Source organism: Marmota flaviventris, chromosome 3 (genome assembly GCF_047511675.1).
Source record: "Marmota flaviventris isolate mMarFla1 chromosome 3, mMarFla1.hap1, whole genome shotgun sequence".
NCBI lineage: Eukaryota > Metazoa > Chordata > Mammalia > Rodentia > Sciuridae > Marmota > Marmota flaviventris.
In genome coordinates, this window is record NC_092500.1 from 63,649,248 (window position 1) to 63,665,993 (window position 16,746).

At 48.9% G+C, this 16,746-nt stretch overlaps 3 protein-coding genes across 8 annotated transcripts in view; 2 read left to right on the forward strand and 1 right to left on the reverse strand.

Moving 5' to 3' along the window:
- Positions 1-9,652, forward strand: part of LOC114103948 (cyclic AMP-dependent transcription factor ATF-7) — a 101,870-nt gene extending 92,218 nt beyond the window's left edge. For 3 of the 5 annotated variants that reach the window (XM_027949832.2, XM_027949833.2, XM_071609804.1), the window contains one exon: positions 1,075-6,279. In XM_027949832.2, coding sequence (XP_027805633.1) covers positions 1,075-1,292 — 218 coding nt within the window. In that variant the 3' untranslated portion in view covers positions 1,293-6,279. Of the gene's footprint in view, positions 1-1,074; positions 6,280-6,887 lie in introns of those variants that run through there. The other 2 variants (XR_011707078.1, XM_071609803.1) reach the window with 2 other exon arrangements.
- Positions 9,548-10,203, forward strand: Npff (neuropeptide FF-amide peptide precursor). The gene is made up of 3 exons (XM_027949837.2): positions 9,548-9,652; positions 9,778-9,899; positions 10,023-10,203. The coding sequence occupies exons 1-3, from the start codon at positions 9,548-9,550 to the stop codon at positions 10,123-10,125; spliced, it is 330 nt and encodes a 109-aa protein (XP_027805638.1). The 3' UTR covers positions 10,126-10,203.
- A 93-nt stretch (positions 10,204-10,296) lies between these two features.
- Positions 10,297-15,751, reverse strand: Tarbp2 (TARBP2 subunit of RISC loading complex). 2 transcript variants are annotated; one of them, XM_027949834.3, is made up of 9 exons: positions 15,379-15,751; positions 14,668-14,837; positions 13,845-13,947; positions 13,176-13,271; positions 12,388-12,460; positions 12,059-12,176; positions 11,645-11,772; positions 11,013-11,214; positions 10,297-10,866 (listed from the first exon to the last, which is right to left on the reverse strand). In XM_027949834.3, exons 1-9 carry the CDS (start codon positions 15,429-15,431, stop codon positions 10,709-10,711), a joined length of 1,101 nt encoding a protein of 366 aa, XP_027805635.1. In that variant the 5' UTR covers positions 15,432-15,751; the 3' UTR covers positions 10,297-10,708. The 2 variants fall into 2 exon arrangements, with proteins under 2 accessions (XP_027805635.1, XP_027805636.1); XM_027949835.3 differs by lacking the exon at positions 15,379-15,751 and adding an exon at positions 15,132-15,239.
- Positions 15,752-16,746: the final 995 nt, after the last annotated feature.

The window sequence follows — 16,746 nt, forward strand, 5'->3', positions numbered from 1 at the left end:
CATCATGGAAGATACCTTTGTATGCAGTTCAGATATTGTATTTAGTAGTAAAATGTTATTTTCACCTTAGGTGGAATAGTGTACTTCAAAATATGTTTGTTTATTATTATTATTATTAATTTGGTACAGGGGATTGAACCCAGGGGGTGCTTAACCACTGAGCAATATCCCCAGCCCTCTTCCCACCCTAACCTCCCATTTTTTATTTTTAAAGAGACAGGGTCTCACTAAGTTGCTTAGGGCTTAAGACCTTGCTAAGTTGCTGAGGTTGCCTTTGTACTTGTGATCCTCTTGCCTCAGCCTACCAAGTCATGGGATTATAGGCATGTGCCACTGAGCCTGGCTTATAATAAATATTTTAAGTCATTAATGGCTAGCTAATACCTAGCTAATTGATAGTCAGGTATCCAACAGATTCCTTTTAGTTTTGCATGTCATTTGAATCTTGGCCAAGTACTGGCCATTCATAACATCATTTGATTGTAGCTTTATATTTATCAGATTTACCTAGGGTAATCTACCTGCTAAAGAACATTAAAAATAATGGAATGGTTTGGTTCCTTTGGGAATTAATACAAGAGGATAGCTAAAAAAAAAAAAAAAAAAAAAAAATCGATTTTAAATCACCTTTAAAGAGGAAAATATTCCAAATAGCATTTTGAACTATACAGAGACTCAAAAGTCAGTATAATTAATATGTTGGGGATTCACTTTATTGGGATAGTCAGGTTAATTTTGGCTTAGTTCTTGTTTCCCTTCTCACAGCTTCCCATTTCCTAAGCCATCTGGGGTTTCCCCAAAAAGAGATGAGTTTCATTTTTCTTTAGACTTCTTTGGAATTATGGCAAAAGGTAGTCTTGTCTGTTTCCCTGTTCTGTTTTCTTTCTTTCTTTTTTTATTATATTTTTATTAGTTGTTGATGGACCTTGATTTTTGTTCACTTCTTTATATATGGTGCTGAGAATTGAACCCAGTGCCTCAAACATGCTAGGCAAACGCTCTACCACAGAGCCACAAACCCCCCGTTCTGTTTTCTAACACTTGCTCTCTGCTCTTTGCCTTCCTTCCTGGCAGAAAGCCCCAAGGAAAGCTCAGAGCCAACGGGTTCTCCAGCCCCTGTGATTCAACACAGCTCAGCAACAGCCCCTAGCAATGGCCTCAGTGTTCGCTCTGCAGCTGAAGCTGTGGCCACCTCAGTCCTCACTCAGATGGCCAGCCAAAGGACAGAACTGAGCATGCCGATACAGTCGCATGTGATCATGACCCCACAGTCCCAGTCTGCGGGCAGATGATGCCTCCCCTGATGGAGAGGTCCCCAGCCAGAGCTCTCCCGCTCAAGAGCCAAGAGAGATGTCATCTTATCCTCTCCCATCTGCCTTGGATATGGCAATACGTAGCGGGGGGACATTGTATGTTGTGAGTATGGACAGATGTGGGGCTTTTCTCTTTAGCAGCATGGTCATGTAAGTTTGACATCTGTACTAGGGGTCTCCCAGCCCTGGAGCCACATAGATCATCATCCAAGAGTGGGGTTTCTGATGTACCCACAGCCAAAGGCTTTTCCAAATGGTCCGAGCAATCATCCTTGCTCCATGCACGTGTACCTGTCTCTTTTAACACTAACCCTTGCACTTCTAGATTTGGGGTTTCTTAGTTTCCTCTCTTCCCACTAAGCTATGGCTCTTATCTTCTTGTTCCTTACCAGCATGCCACTTCTTGCTTGATAGAGGGGCTAGATCTGATGGCATATCACCTGCCATCTTATCCCCAGCCCCACCACAGACTCAGGACTTGGTCTCCCAGTAGCCGCTTATGTATGCCTTTCCCTTTCCAAAATACTAGTGAAAGCATTCACTTATGAAGAATGTAAGGTTACCTTTGACTTATGAAGCAGCAGTATTTTCCAGCTCTTCTGTAAGCTTTATTCCTCTACCTACCAAGAAAACAAACAAAAAAGACAAAAAGAAAGCCCAAAAATTTCTAGTCCTTTTTCATCTATTTCCAGAGCTGTATGGGTATCTCTTTTTGTCTCTTGACTTTTCCTAGGTCTTTCCCACCTCCCACTAAGCCTTGGCAACTTCATCTTGTGGCCTTATTGATTGATATTGCGTGGCAGTGAAAAGGGAAAGAGCCTGGGATCTAATTGGTGTTTCCCTGTCACCCTTCATCCTCCTGTAGTTCTAGTCATCAGGGCAAACAGGAACAATGCAATTTAAAGCTTTTTCCATCAGATTACTGGATTAACTGATTCTTTTGTTTTACCAGTTTACTGGCCAAAGTATGTATATTGTCACCTTTGGTCATGTTTTTGCTCCTGCTCTCCTTCTTGGTTCCCCTGTCCCTCTGCTATAACTAGTTCAGATTATCCCTCCTAGAGGTGTCATGTATGGGGACTCTTGTATTCCCTTGCTGTTGTTCTTCCTCCATCTCTTAGCCTCACAGATCTCTTTTCTGAGCTGTCTTGTATTCACCAGAGCCCATCACCCTCTGGACTACCTTCTCTCACTGGTTTCCTAGCCTAGCCACTAGGTCTCCCTGGTCCTGCAGAGTTATTCTTTAACTCATTTCTATTCTATGCCCCTTAAATGCGATGCCTCTCCATAGTACAAGCTCCAGGACCCTGACACATCATGGCAAATGTCCTCAGTGGCTTTTCTTGAATATAATATTAGGTGGAAGGAGGAAGGACAGAGGGAAGAAGCAGCAGAGGGGCCCAGGGTCTGGCCTGCCTGAGAAGTTGTTGACTGTGACTCTCATCAATTATTACTTTGAAGAGTTGAGTTGCGGGGGAAGAAATTCATGCCTCTTGATCCTCTTTCTTCACCAGTAGCCTCCTCATCTCCCTTGGCTCTTGAACTATGCAATATTTACCAGGGCCATAGGAAGCAATCCAAAGCCAGAAGCCTACTGATAGATAGGTCAGTTTTAATAGCCTTTCAGTATGAAACCCTTCTAGTTGTCCCAGAGCCACCTTCTGCCATCTGCCAAAACCAAGAATGTCCTTTTCTTCACCTCTTCTGCCTTCATCTTAAATACGTATACAAAATAACTGCCAGCCTCCTTTTTTATTTTGTCTTCCAAAACTGGCTGCCAGAGAAGAATGAGAAAATGTTTTAAGCTACAAGATTCCCATTTCCTCAGTGATATACTGGTGAACCCGTCAGGTGACATGTTTTGCTGCATTTATTTTAAATCTCCCCTCCTGCTTTTCAGTGTCAGTGCTGAACAAACCACACCTGGTGAAGAAGAAGGAGAAAAAAATATGATTTTCTCATCCATTACCACCAGGGACCCAACAGGAACTGTCCCTGAGGTGATCAGACTAGCAAATGTCATGGCAGATGGTCAGGATACAGGTTACCACCTGCAGGGACTTTGCTTGCCTTTAAAGATTCACAGCCATAACTTGTTCTCAGGACTTCTCTTTTAGATGGCTGCTCCCTGGGAGTTTTTTCCTGCTTTTGAGTCTTGTTTCATTTTTTATTGCCTTGATTTCCCAGTAGCAGCCTTGCCCTAAAGCATGACTGAGTTTATGGCTCCTAAGGAGCTTTCATCAGACCCTTGACTATTTTTCTTTCCCCTTCAGTCAAGTATTTTTAAAGTTAAGAATCAGTTTGTCATTGCACACATGCCCCACCAGTCTGTCCCTGTGTTGGATGGCTGTTTAATGCAGAGGGCCTTTTTTAGTTTCTTAGCCCCCATGTCTAATTCTCTTGAGTCTCTTAATTCATTTTTGTCAGTGAAGAGGCTAGCATTGGGGACCTAAATGAGGGGCATTGTCAGAACTGTAGTAGTGAAATGGCACTAAAAGGAGGAAGGGGAAAGACAGAACCCCAGACAGCAATTCAGTTGGTCCTTGGTCTCACTAAGAAGGCAAAGCACCTGCTCATCCTGAAGCTTTCTCTTACAGTCAAGGGGAGACACTTACCTTGTTATTGCTGCCAGCCATGTGGTCACTGTCCCCTGATCTTTGCCTTCCAGACTTACCTGGACCAGAACCAGATATCATGGAGGTGTCACTTAGCCCTTCTTAAGTACTGTGGCCCTTCTAGGACCTAGCAAGGACACTTTCAGAAAGGAACTGAGAATGTGGATGGCTTGGGACTCTTCCAAGTGAACACAAGACTCAGGCCTCCCACCTCACTCCGGGCTAGGAAGTGGTGAGAGCTGGTTTGGTCTGCCCTGCTCCCTTCAAAATAGCTTGCTCAGAGAAAGCCTCCCACATGACAGGGGGGACCAGAAAGAGTATAGCTCCTTTACTTATTATTTCCTGTTGGTCAGGCATCCCAAATCTGGCTTCCCTCTGCCTCCACTCTTCTCCTTGGCCCTAGGCCATATACTATATGGGATGGTTAAGAGTAGCTGGGCCAGCTGAACTTCACCTTGCTCCCTTCCTTTCCTATCCCTGTTCTGTAGCTGTTGTTCCTTTCTTGACTCACCAATCCATCTTCTCAAGGACCTGCCTCCAGCACCACCATCCTGGGAGATGGAGTGCTTCACCATATCTGTGCACCATCTACAGCCTGAATCACCAAGCAGATGCCAAGAAATCTTTCCTGTTTCTGAGGCTCTCCTGCTTCACACTGAGAGGCTCGGGAAAGGTGCTAGCCCCAAGGTAGCTCTCCCCAACAAAAAAAAAATAAGTCCCCTTTTCCTAATTTCCTTCCCATCCCCAAATTATTTTTCCCATTAATATTGTACATTGTGTACACAGGAAAGAAATTATTTTGTTTTTGTTTTTTATTTCATAACCAGTCTGTTTAGAGTCCAGTCCTCCTAGCTGTGTCATTTGCTATGCCTTTGCTAATGCGTTCTCTCCTTTCTTTAGATTTATGTTTGGAGTGGAAGGTGTGGAGGAACAGAATAGGTGAGGCTCCTAAGGCAGATTAGAGCCTACAGCCTCCCTAATTATCTCATGAAATAGAACTGATTTCTCTGTTTCTGTATGCACACATGAATGTGCATGCAAACATAAATCCCCATGCACTCACTCTGGGGTGGTGACCCAACAGGAATGAATATAGGTGGCAGCTGGCCAACATTCCCATCCTCTGCACCAGTTGAATTACTTCTCTTTGGGGTAAAATCCTACCCCAGAATGAGAAAAGGATGGAGAGAGTAGGGCAGATTAAGGCAATTTATGTCTTTCTTAGATGCAGGTTTGCATTGTAGCTACAAGGGTTTATTTTTTTAATGGGGAGCTAGAAGCACAGAGATAACTCATCCCAGCTACTGATGAGTGATGCACTAGCTGTAAGTGGCCACAAATAGTAGTCACAATGACTTTACGTTAAGTTTCTGGTTCTCAGAGTATGACCCAGGACCAGCAGAAGGAGTATCACTGTCACCTGGAACTTGCTAGAAATGCCCATTCTCAGCCCAACTGAGATCTACCAAATCAGAATCAGAAACTGGGAGTGGGTTTCAGTAAGCACTCCAAGCCCTTCTAATGTGCACTGATGTTTGAGAATCATCACCTTACGGGCAATTTGGGAGCTTCTTACAGGACATGGAGAATTATTTTAAATATCGTCCTCTGCCTTAGCACTAACATATTTTTCCATTTCTTCCAGTCCCTCCCTCAACTCCTATTAAAACAGTCACCACCACCACCACCACAACCACATCACTCATCTCAAACTAGGTTTTCTTCCTTTTAGTCTTTTCTATAAAACCTGTCCGTATATTGGTCTAGACAAGAGTTGTCCCTGTTCCCTTGCAGACTGGTCGCTCTGCATTCTTGATTACATTAAGGACCAGATGGAGCTTTAGCTGCCTGTTCCTCCCATATACAAGCACACCTTGCAGGCAGGGAAGAGTTGAGCCTCCAGCCCCATCAGTGGAGGCTGCTGCATCCTGATAATAGTATCTATGGAGAAGAAAGTTTGTATCTATGATTATATCTCTGTTCATCTATATATTTTTGACATGTAGCAGCACCTCTCTATCTCATCAAGGAACTCAACTTGATCTGGGTCTCCCCAGTCTCTAGTGGTGGACCCTGACAGGTGGGAGGATGCAGTGCTACAGGCAGTTTTGTTACAAAACTATCTTTCCCCCTTCCCCTCCATCCAATTCAGCATGACCCTGTGAGCAGGCTCTCACACTCTTTGGGACGGGGCTGAGGTGGGGCTTTGCTCTCTTCTCTGTGACCGTCCCTTTGCCACTTAGCAGTTATTCCCCAGCCATGCCTTCTCCCTCCTCCCTCCCTCCCTTGCCCTGACATATATTGTGCCTTATTTATGCTGCAAATATAACATTAAACTATCAAGAGAACCACTCGTTTGTCTGATGCTTCACTACTCTGACCTACAGATCCCATTGACCGTCTGGGTGTGGTGGTGCACACCTGTAATCCCAACGGTTCAGGAGGCTAAGGCAAGAGGATCATAAATTCAAAGCCAGCCTTCCTTAGCAAAAGTGAGATGCTAAGCAACTCAATGAGATCCTGTCTCTAAATCAAATACAAAATAGGGCTGGGGGTGTGGCTCAGTGGTGGAGTGCCCCTGAGTTCAATCCCCGGTACCAAAAAAAAAGAAAGAACAAATCCCACTGACCACTCTTCTGGGGACTCACTGGGCTTTCATATCTGCAAGTCTCTTCTCCCTCTAACTTCTTAGGACAGAAGGAGTAGGGATTCTTGTCTCTACTTTTAATACAGGAGTGGTGCAGCCTCCAGAAGGCTGTAGATTTATATAAATTACACAGCATGACCAAGGACACAGAGCTCAGATCTGTGGACTGGCTCAAAGATAAGGGCCCTTGGCATCACAGAAACATTCACCTGTGAACTTAGTGTTTGCTTTATGTGAATGAAGGATGGGAATATCTGAAGGCAATTGACCTTATCTTTCTCTTTTGTCCCCACCTTGCCCCACCCCCAACAGTTGGTAAGTTTTCAGCATGGCTGGGGAGTATACACACAGAAAGTGAACCTTTCTATGGCAGAGGGACAGTATGGAAGTGGTTGGTCTGGAGATGAAGGGAGACTTGCTTAGAAGCTGCTGAGAGCTCCCAAGAAGACAGATAATGCTAAGAGAATAGGGGTTGAGGAGGAGGAACGGGGAAAATCACTAACAATATCATGCATCTGTCTGTTCCTGATAATTTTCATTGGTAATAAGAATAGTGCCAGGATGACAAAAGAGGTAGCAGGTGCTGCTGAGATTTCCCTTAGGAAAAGAATGATGTATGAAGCTGTTTGTGGCTGTTGTTTGGTAGACAGTTGGCATATACAGGCCTCCATAGGAGAGTGGGAACAGCAGCAAAGGCTTTCACTGTATTGTGGTCAGAAGCACATGAGAGACTAGGGAAAGATGAGAGGAAGTTGCTGAAAGTCAAATACCAGGACCCAAATTGCAATGTCTTGGAGGTAGGAATGTGACCCTGAAGGAAGGGCAGTGTACTAGTCTAGGATTAACCCATTCTGACTTCTAAACAGAGATCAGTCTCCTTCATCGTAGATTAGGAAAGCAGCTAGACCAGCCCCTTTTTGAATGCAGCCTCAGCTCAGACCCACTTGTAATTGGCACTCAGGAATATTAGGAGGGGAAGCAGCAGCATGGTGGGTATTAAGTGCCTGCTCTGTGCTAGGTGGAAATGGTAGCATGCTTTGCACTCAAATCATTTCCTGTTCACAACAGCCTTTTAATAACCGAAGGAGTTGCTTCATTTTTATTATTGATGAACTAAAGTTTAGGTAAGTCAAACAACGAAGTGCAAGAGCAAAGATAAAAACAGTTCTGTCTGGCCCAGAGCCAGTTTGCAAGTTTGCAGTGCCCCACCCAGCCTTGCCACCCTGCTCCTCTGGATCTGTCACATAGGAACAAACAAGGACTGTGGCAGAATACAGAACCAGCCACCCATGGATTTAATATTCCCTTTTAAGAAATGAACTACAAGATGTAACTATGACGTCAGTTTGGTATTTAGAACCAACCATGAGACAAAGCTTACAAAAATGTTTACCTGAATTTAGACTACATTAATAGGAATATTAATGTATCCTATATAAAACATCCAGATCAAAACCTGTTCTAATATACAAATGTATAAGTTCCAAGATGCCTTGCTTCAAAGAGGGGAGCACTTCCCATTGGGCAAAAAAGATTAGAATGGAAGAATGAAATGTCTTTAGACACTAAAGATATTCTGTGAGGCCTAATGGAGCAAACTAAGATACCCACCCGGTGGATGCCACAGGGAGACTGAAGCCAGCTCAGCATAAGGATAAATCTATCCAAAGACTCTCTCAGGAAATGGTAAGTTCCCTGGGTCTGGGGTGTGAAAGTAATCACAGCTAATGTTTTGAGGATACCTGCTGCTTGCCAGATCCTGTGCTGGATGGATTACAAAAGGTATCTTGAATAATGCTTACCCTAGGAAGTAATTCCTTTTAATGTTCCCATGTTAGAAACCTGAAGTTTATAGAGGTAGATAGCTGGACCAGGGCTGAGTCAGAGACCCATTATGCCATTCACCATAGGCTGGAACCCCAAACTGGAACCCGTGCTCAGGAAGGGATTCTACAATTAGCAGGAAACTGCACGACATAATAAAAGTGCCTCCCTGAATAGTTGTTATTCTGATGTTTCCTAAGGCAAGATTCATGTTGCCTTGCCTCAGCGTCAGAGCCAGGTAGAGGCTGTACTGTCCACAAGGAGGTGAAACAAAATGACAGTCCAGCTCCACAGTATCCTTCTGCTGCCATTGCGAGTCAGGGCTTCAGGACCTCTCACCCTCCTAGGTTCCTCCTTGAAAGAGCTATGCTGAAAAAGAAAATGACTGGACCTGGTAGTAAGGAACAGTGGCCACAGGGTGGCAGCAGAGCTATAGCTGCGAAGGTCAGTTCCCAAGAAGAGTGGAGAGGCAGCACTGTCTAGTGAAGATGGGTCTGTCCACAAAGATGTGAAGCCATCTCTGCTCTTTGGGCTCCAAAACCCCATCAGTCTCCTGTATCTCACTTTTCTGTCCACAGTCAACTCTCAGAGTGGTGATTCCAGGTTTAACCTTCCCAAAGGCAGGGGTGTGACTAGGCTGTATGATTCTGACTGACTGCTGACCCAGGCAGGGAAGGGACCAGGCTATATCACCCTGGCCAACTCTGACCTGGGTCCTTCCCATTCTCCCTCCCATCCAGGACATAACATCTAGCCTTCTTGACAGGAGTCTGTCTATGCTTAAGTCTACAAGTTAGGAAAGGAGTGATCAATTGAAGCTCTCCAACCTGTTGAGGGATTGGGGATTCTTAAGGCCCCCTAGGGCCTGGCTCTGACAAAACATCTGCAATAAATGATGTTTCTTGAGCTCTGGAGACAGGATTTATGCATCTAATAAAGTCTATAACTCCAGGCTTAGGGGCTGGGGGTGGGAGACTGAAAGCAGGGAGCCCCAGGGGACACATGAGAGGGGATCCCAGGTGGCCCTTAATAGAGCCGTGCATTTCCATTGCCTGTCTAGATTCCCCCTCAGGCTGCTGTTGGGGGTGGGAGATAGGGGTACAGCAGGTATAAGAGGCTGGTGTGGCTGTAGGAAGGCTGATGGCAGCATGGATTCCAGGCGGGTGATAGTGCTGCTGGTGTTGCTACTGTTAACGGACTGGGGCCATGCTGAAGTACCAAGAGGCCAGGATGGAGGAGACCAGGTCTTTGTGGTAAGTGAGCACCCCATCCCCACCAGCCTCCTTCAATTTGCTCTTAGAAGCTACTTCTTTCCCCTTGTATCTTTAGTGTCCAGGGCATTTGCCCATCTTCCCTCCCTGCCACCCTCTTGCTGCAGAAAGAAGACAATGGACCCAGCTCACTGCAGCATGCCCAGACCCCTGGGTCCCTCTTGCGCTCCCTGCTCCAGGCCATGGAGAGACCTGGCCGGAGTCCAGCCTTCCTGTTTCAGCCCCAGAGGTGAGTCTGAAAAGTAGAGGAGCATAGCAGGGTCTGGGAAGGGCAGAAAAAGAAGAGAAAAGGGAAGGGACTCAAGGAGGGAGACTAGAAGGAGCTACATCTGAGGATGAATCTCTCCCTTAGGTTTGGCAGAAATACCTGGGGACCCTGGAGCAACGAGCAACTGAATCCCCGGGCTGGAGAGTTCTGGAGCCTGGCTGCCCCTCAGCGCTTTGGGAAAAAATAAGTGTCATCCCTTGATGTGTTTGCATGCAAGGCCCAAAGTGCCATGTGTCCCCCCAAATAAAGTGGTCTGGCTTCTGAATCCGTGTGTATCCAGATAAGACTTTACAGGGCTGGGAAAGAGCCTGAGGCAAGGACCACCAACCTCTACCTCCACCAAACCAAACTCCAGCCATTGCAGCTGACAAGGCTCCCGAGGCCACTACACCACTACTTACTTCCTGCAAGACCATGAGAATGGGGGCGGGGGGCAGTAGACGAAGGATGTGGTGCTGACCCCCACCATCCACATTACTCAGGGCACAGAAAGAGCAGGGTTTAAGAAACCTAGGAGCAGCATGTTTATTCTGGACTCTAGTAGAGCCCCCTTCCCACTTGTCATCACCTATAGGTAGACACTCTGGGCTGGCTGAGGCCCGGTGGTCCCTGGCTCCTTGCCCTGTGCCTTCTTCAGCTCAAGGCAGGCAGTCTTGTGTCAGAGGTAGAGAGGGCACCTCCAGAAGGTACCAGAGCTGAGTGGATACGTGGGCCCAAAGGCAGGAAAAGCAGGGAGCAAAGAGTACACATCCATGAGTCCATCTGAGGCTCTACTTGCTGCCTGCCATGATCTTGAGGTACTGCAGGGCACGGCGAGCGGCCTCACCTCGGGCTGCCTCCCTGGTGGTTGCAGAGCCATGACATACAGTGGCTGGCTGGGTGGACAGTTCCACTAGGCACTGGCAGAGACCACTCAGGCTCAGTTCCTCTGTAGACCAAAAGGAAGGGAGGCAGTGTTGGATGGGGCGGAGCACTGGGCTGGGGTACATCCACATCATCATCATCCCCTCCTGATCCCCTTATACTAGCTCTGATTCAGTCCCCACCATCCCCTGGCTCCCCAACTAGTCATACCAATATCCAGGTAGCTGACATGGAAGGCCTGCTCCTCAGAGAGCTCACTGAGTACACTGCAGCAGGCAGAGCCCAAAGCACCTAGGGAGCCCAGGGAGCAACTGCGAAGAGACAGGATCTTCTCTCCCACAGAATTTCGCAGAGAATCCCAGGTGCAGCCTGGGCCCCGGTTGCGAAGTCCATCCAGGCGGGAGCCCACACCCTGACAAGATGGGAAAAGTGAAAAAGATGTAGCCAGGGGCTGTGGAACCCAGGCATTCAGACAGTGTTCAAGAAAAGAAAAGCCCAAAGAATGCCTCTTCTTCCAGCTGTCCTTCCCCCAGTCAGTCCCTACATAGCATCCTCTAACTTCTAGACTCTGGACATGATGGCAAGGCAGCTTTCTTCATCCCAGAAATGGAAGCCTGCAGTTCCCCACCCCAAGCCAGCTCCCCCACAGCACTCACCAGTGAACCACGAGTCGAGGCTGAGGGGGCCTCAGAGACCCAAGAAGCCCTAGGTCTGGTAGGAAAATTGGAGCGTAAGCACACCCAGGACTGAGAAAGCTTACTCCCGAGTCACAGAACCAATGCCTGGTGCCCTGCTGAGTCATGGAAAGTCGACCATGTCCCCGGCCCACGCAAGACACTCACAATGGAGAAGTGATCGTCATCAGGCTCCGCCTCATTGCCGTCCCGGGCATCCAGAGGCACTGTGTGCACTCGAAGCAGCATTTTAGCGGCTGCATTACGCTTGGCCAGCTTTTTAGAAGTGCCACTGCCTGTGCATGGAAGAGGGTTGCTCGATTCTAACTCCCAACAGACCTGTGCTTTCCACCCACATGAATGTCAGTGAGAAAGGGGAGCTCAGAACCTGCCCATGCACCCAAGAACCTGGTCAGCTGAAGATGGGGGAAAGAGGATACAAAGAAGGTAGGAGAAAGAAGCTGAGTCAGCAACTATGGAGCAAGAAGAGGCAGGGTGCAGCAAACTAAAGCCAGGAACTGCCTTGTGTCAGGGTTGGAGGGCTGTGGAATATGAGCTGAGAACCCCCTTCTGTCCAGTTACCAATCTCAATGAAACGCTCCACTCGGCAGGTCATAGTGAACTCTTTGCGGTGGGCTGGCCCGGATTCCTGGGTCACTGTGTACTCTGGCAATCTCCAGCCTTTCTGCACCACCAGCTCCTTGGAGAGGAGACACAGGGAGCACAAGGCCAAGTGAGAAGAGACTCCCTATATCTATACTGGCCCTTACCCAAAAGCCTCAAACTCTAGATGACAGGAAGGAGGGGTGTGGAAAGGCCTTAGTACAAGGTAACTGCCCCACCCACAAACTCTTGCAGCCCCTGGTTCAAGGGAAGACAGGCATGCATGGAAAATGAGGATGGGGGCACACCTGCAGCGCACCAACGGGGTTGCACTCAGACTGCTGAGGGGAGACAGGGGGTTGCATCTCCATGGGGGGGCTCCTGAAGGAAAAAGGGCCCAGGCCAAAGCTGAGAATGGTTCCTTCTGGGGCTACCCACAAGCCCAAGTCTTAACCACTGCTTGGTTTTCCCATGCCATCTCCCTATTTCTGGCCTGCTTCCTCCCACTCCCCCACAAAAGAAGTGCCACATTTAGATTAAAAAATATTCGGTTATCATCTTCCCAGGACGGTGGGAGAAGGGCTGAATAGCTAGTCCCAGAGCAGTTAATGGATCTCAAACAGAATCATCAAATGGTCAACCCAGAAGAAACTGTAGACTACAAGACCATTAAATATCATCAGACTTCATCCATATTGCTATTTAAGAATCATAAATTAAGCCAGGCATGGTGGTGAATGCCTGTAATCCCAGTGACTTAGGAGGCTGAGGCAGGAAGATAGTCAAATTCAAGGCCAGCCTCAGCAACTTAGCAAAACCCAGTCTCAAAAAATTTAAAAAACGGATGTAGCTCAGTGGTAGAGTACCCCTTGTTTCAATCCCCTGTATCCTCCCACCAAAAAAAAAAAAAAAATCATAAATTACCCCCTGTCCCAAAAGCTTACCAATTGGTGCAAATTCTGCAAGCTCTTGTCCCCAACTATTCCATTCTTTGCTCACTGTCAGACTTCCTCATGCCTGACTAGCCTAGATGAGGAGCCAGGAGCCAGGACCTTCTCCTCCCCACCCTTTACAGCAGTCAGGGAACACAAGATACCTGATTAAGATAGTGGATGGAACAGGAGCAGCAACTGCCACAGCAGCAAAAACCGGAACCTCCTCAGGCAGTGAAGAGTCTGGGGGAGAAAAAGAACTTCCCGAGGGGAAGGGGGTCTTGGATTCACACCCAGGTGCAGGGAGAATAGAGGGGTGGGGACTCAGGTCTCCTGACCTGCCCATGCCTTAAGAGAACTTCTCAACTGAGCCAGACTCAAGAGACCCAACATCTTCCTCCTGGGATGCTTTGCTGCCCCTACTGGCTCAAAAAGACTGAGAAAATGTCATCTTAGAAAAGAAGTCTCTTCCTACCCAAGAACCATGGGAACAACAAATTCCAACCTGAGCATAGAAGAGGGAAGGACATATTTGCTAGTAAGAGGAAGCATGTAAGGGAGCAACTCCTGTCAACCTCAGCCTCCTCCCCCGCCCTCCCTAACCCCAACCCCAATTACAGCTACAATCCTGCAAAGGGGCTGGCTATTCCCCAGAGAATTCTTCACAGCAGCAGAAGCCCTAGAAACACTCTGTTTGGGTCCAGAGGAAACTCTTGGAAGGGGAAAGGTCAGGGTGGTAAAGGTCACCAGGCCAGGCTCAAGGAGAGTGGACGGTGGTACAGGGCCTGGGTTCCTGGCAGGACTTCTAGGTGCCTTGGCTGTTCCTCCCTCACCTGCTGTCCTCCAGGGCCGGCTCCAGCATGCTCCCCCCTTTGAGGTGTTTGAGGGCCACCTCAGCTGCCTTGTGCTTGGCTGCTTTCTTGCTGGGGCCCTGACCTGAGAGAGGGGGTGTGGGCAATACTGGAGGTCACTGGAAGAACAGAAGAGAAACCAGCATCCCAGTCTCTTTCCTCACAGCCAGAGGGAGTCAATCAAGCTCCTCTGACCATCCTCCCCCTGCCCAAGACTAGAACGGTTCACTAACTGCTGGAAAGAAGGGCTTTTATCTTTCTATTAGCTCCTAGAATTATGCCATGCCAAGCAGGAATTCTGAGCTCCCTTTAGGTGGAGACTCTTTCTCTGCCTTACTTCCCTCTGCAAAGTACTTTCTTTTCCCTCAATAAACAGCTGGAACAATAGAGTAGGCTCTACAAAGCCCTACTGTGCCACTTACTAGACATATGACAGTGTCCCAGCCATTCAATTTGATACTCAGTTTACTGATATTCAGATATAGAGCCCGGCATGGTAGCTCTCACTCCGCCAAATATCCACTGAAAATGTAAAGTATTCTCTCCTTTTCCTCTGGAGTGATGGGGACCTGCCAGATCCCCAAGGCAGTCCTACTCACTCCTCTGACTTCCCCAAGTCTACCCACTTCTCATAGCCCTGTTCTGCCACTACAGTCAGTGGCTTTTCCCCTGGAATCTCTGTAATCTTGAAATACCCTGAAATCTTACTGGCCTTGGAAAAGAGGACTGTGAAGAGAGACTCCACGATACAAAGCAATGGGCCCTTAAATGCACACCCCAGCCAGGCTGCCCAAGCCTTCCTCACCAGTGCAGCTGGTGTCGCCAACGGTGACCCGGAAGGTGAAATTAGGCTGGTGGGCTTGGCCCTCGGCTTTGAGAAGGTCGTACACAGGCGTCTTCCCTATTCTGGTCCCATACTCCTGAAGAAGGCTGATCGGGGTCTTGCCGGGGTTGGCGGCCAGCATTTGCTCTATACTGGGGTAAGGGGTACAGACCCACATCACACCTCTCCTCTGCACCCACCTGGCCAAGCACTGCCACACGACACCTAGGCACGTTATGGGGGACACAGGGTCCAGGGGACCCCACGCAGAGTGTCCATTGGCTGGGTTCAAATTAGGGATGTAGCTGGGAAAACAGGGTCCACTACCCCAAGGCAAGTGGGAAATGCACTGTTCCTGTCTCACTTAAGGCGAGGGAGCCTGTGCCCCGTGCTGATTGGAAGTGCAGGGACCCTGACACGGTGCAGGCCAAGAACCCAGTACCCACCAAATGCACTGAATGCGGGGGGCATAAAGCCCAGTGCTCCAGTGTAGTCTGGGAACCGAGCCAACCCCTAACTATTTAGAGCTGGAGGCGGTGGCCACTGCCCCGGTGCATGCTGGGAACCACTGCCCACTACCCCAGTGCTTGCCGGGAACAACCCTCAGGCCAGGTGCATGCTGGGGCCGCGGCGCTACCCTTCCGCACCGCCAGACACTTTTCGCTCTGCGGTGATGAGGACAAGGCGGCTCACCTGGGCAGCCCGCAGCCCGTGGTAGTGCCGGAGCCCTGCTCCTCTTCGCTCATTCCCTCCTCCGTCCCTACGGGCGCCACCGTGACTACAGCTTCCACGCGCCCCAGTATTCCGCCGACGAGCTAGGGCCGGGGCCAAGCCCGGAATCGCGGCCGGTAGGGCCCGCCGCGGGGCATGCTGGGATATGGAGTCCTCCGCCTACCCTACTTCATGAGTCTTCATCTAGAGGGGAGCTACCCGCCCCACAACCCTCCGCGAGGCTCGCTCTGGCTGGCTGCACCGCCTTCTGGGAGGAGCGGACGCTTCCGAGCAGCGGGCGGGCCGCACCGCCTCGGCCCCGGGCTGTGAGCTTGCGTAGTAGCCGAGAGGAAGCGGCTGGGGGCGGGACAGTGAGGGCTAACTTGCCTTTGGGGCCTTTTGAACCCCTAGAAAACTACAAAACCCAGCAACTCGCGCGTCACTCTGTCGCAGCTGTAGGGGCAGGGTCAAACACGCAAAAGATTCAACGGCATCATTGGCTATTCCGATTGCGTTTACTTCTCCTAGGCGACTTTCGATTGGCTACTTGGCCCAGAGAGGCGGAGACAAGGGAAGATAACCCGCCTCCTTGAGGAAAGGTTGTGATTGGCCTGGGAGGCTGCTGGCAGATCCTGCCTCTTCGTGGTCTCGGAGGGTAGGCCTTACCTGGACGCTAGAGGGGGCTGTTCTATCACCACCCCCTTCCCCCAGAGCAATGGGGTTGTTGTAGGTTCAAGTTCACCTCAGACAGTTCTCCCTTAAGTCGCCAGCCTAAGCCTAAACCCCTGACCCTCAGGCCACGGTGTCACAGAACCTGCTTCATTTTCCTAGGTTGTCTTTAATCTCCTTTACCCTCTACTCTCTAAGCAGCTTGTCAGGTTTTGTTTCTCTCCGAAAGCCTCAGTAGATCCACCCTAGTGAATATTTCCTTAACTGGCCAGGAATCTGGGACCCGAGAATCAGGCTATAGTGGGACAAGAAGAACTATGGTGCCTGGTATTATTCCCTCTGCCCTGAGATTTGAGTCTCTGGGTGCAGAGCAGAAAATATACTTTTGGCTCCCAAAGACCCACTCCTTCCCCAAAGTCTTCGCAAGCACTGACTGAAAGATACAGGGGAAATCTTGTGACCTTGGAGAAAGAGGTATCACAAAAAATGTCTGATTCCGATGAGCGTTTTGAGAATAGGTCAGGGAATAGTTGCCTTGCTCTAAGGTTGGAGGCGAGGGGGGGGGGCGGCAAGGAGGAATGCACAGAGGAATCTTGGAATGATGAGGGGTCAACCAGGAACACTGAGGGGGATGGGGCCTACAGCTGAGTGGATTCCAATTGGGTGAAACTGGAAAACGAG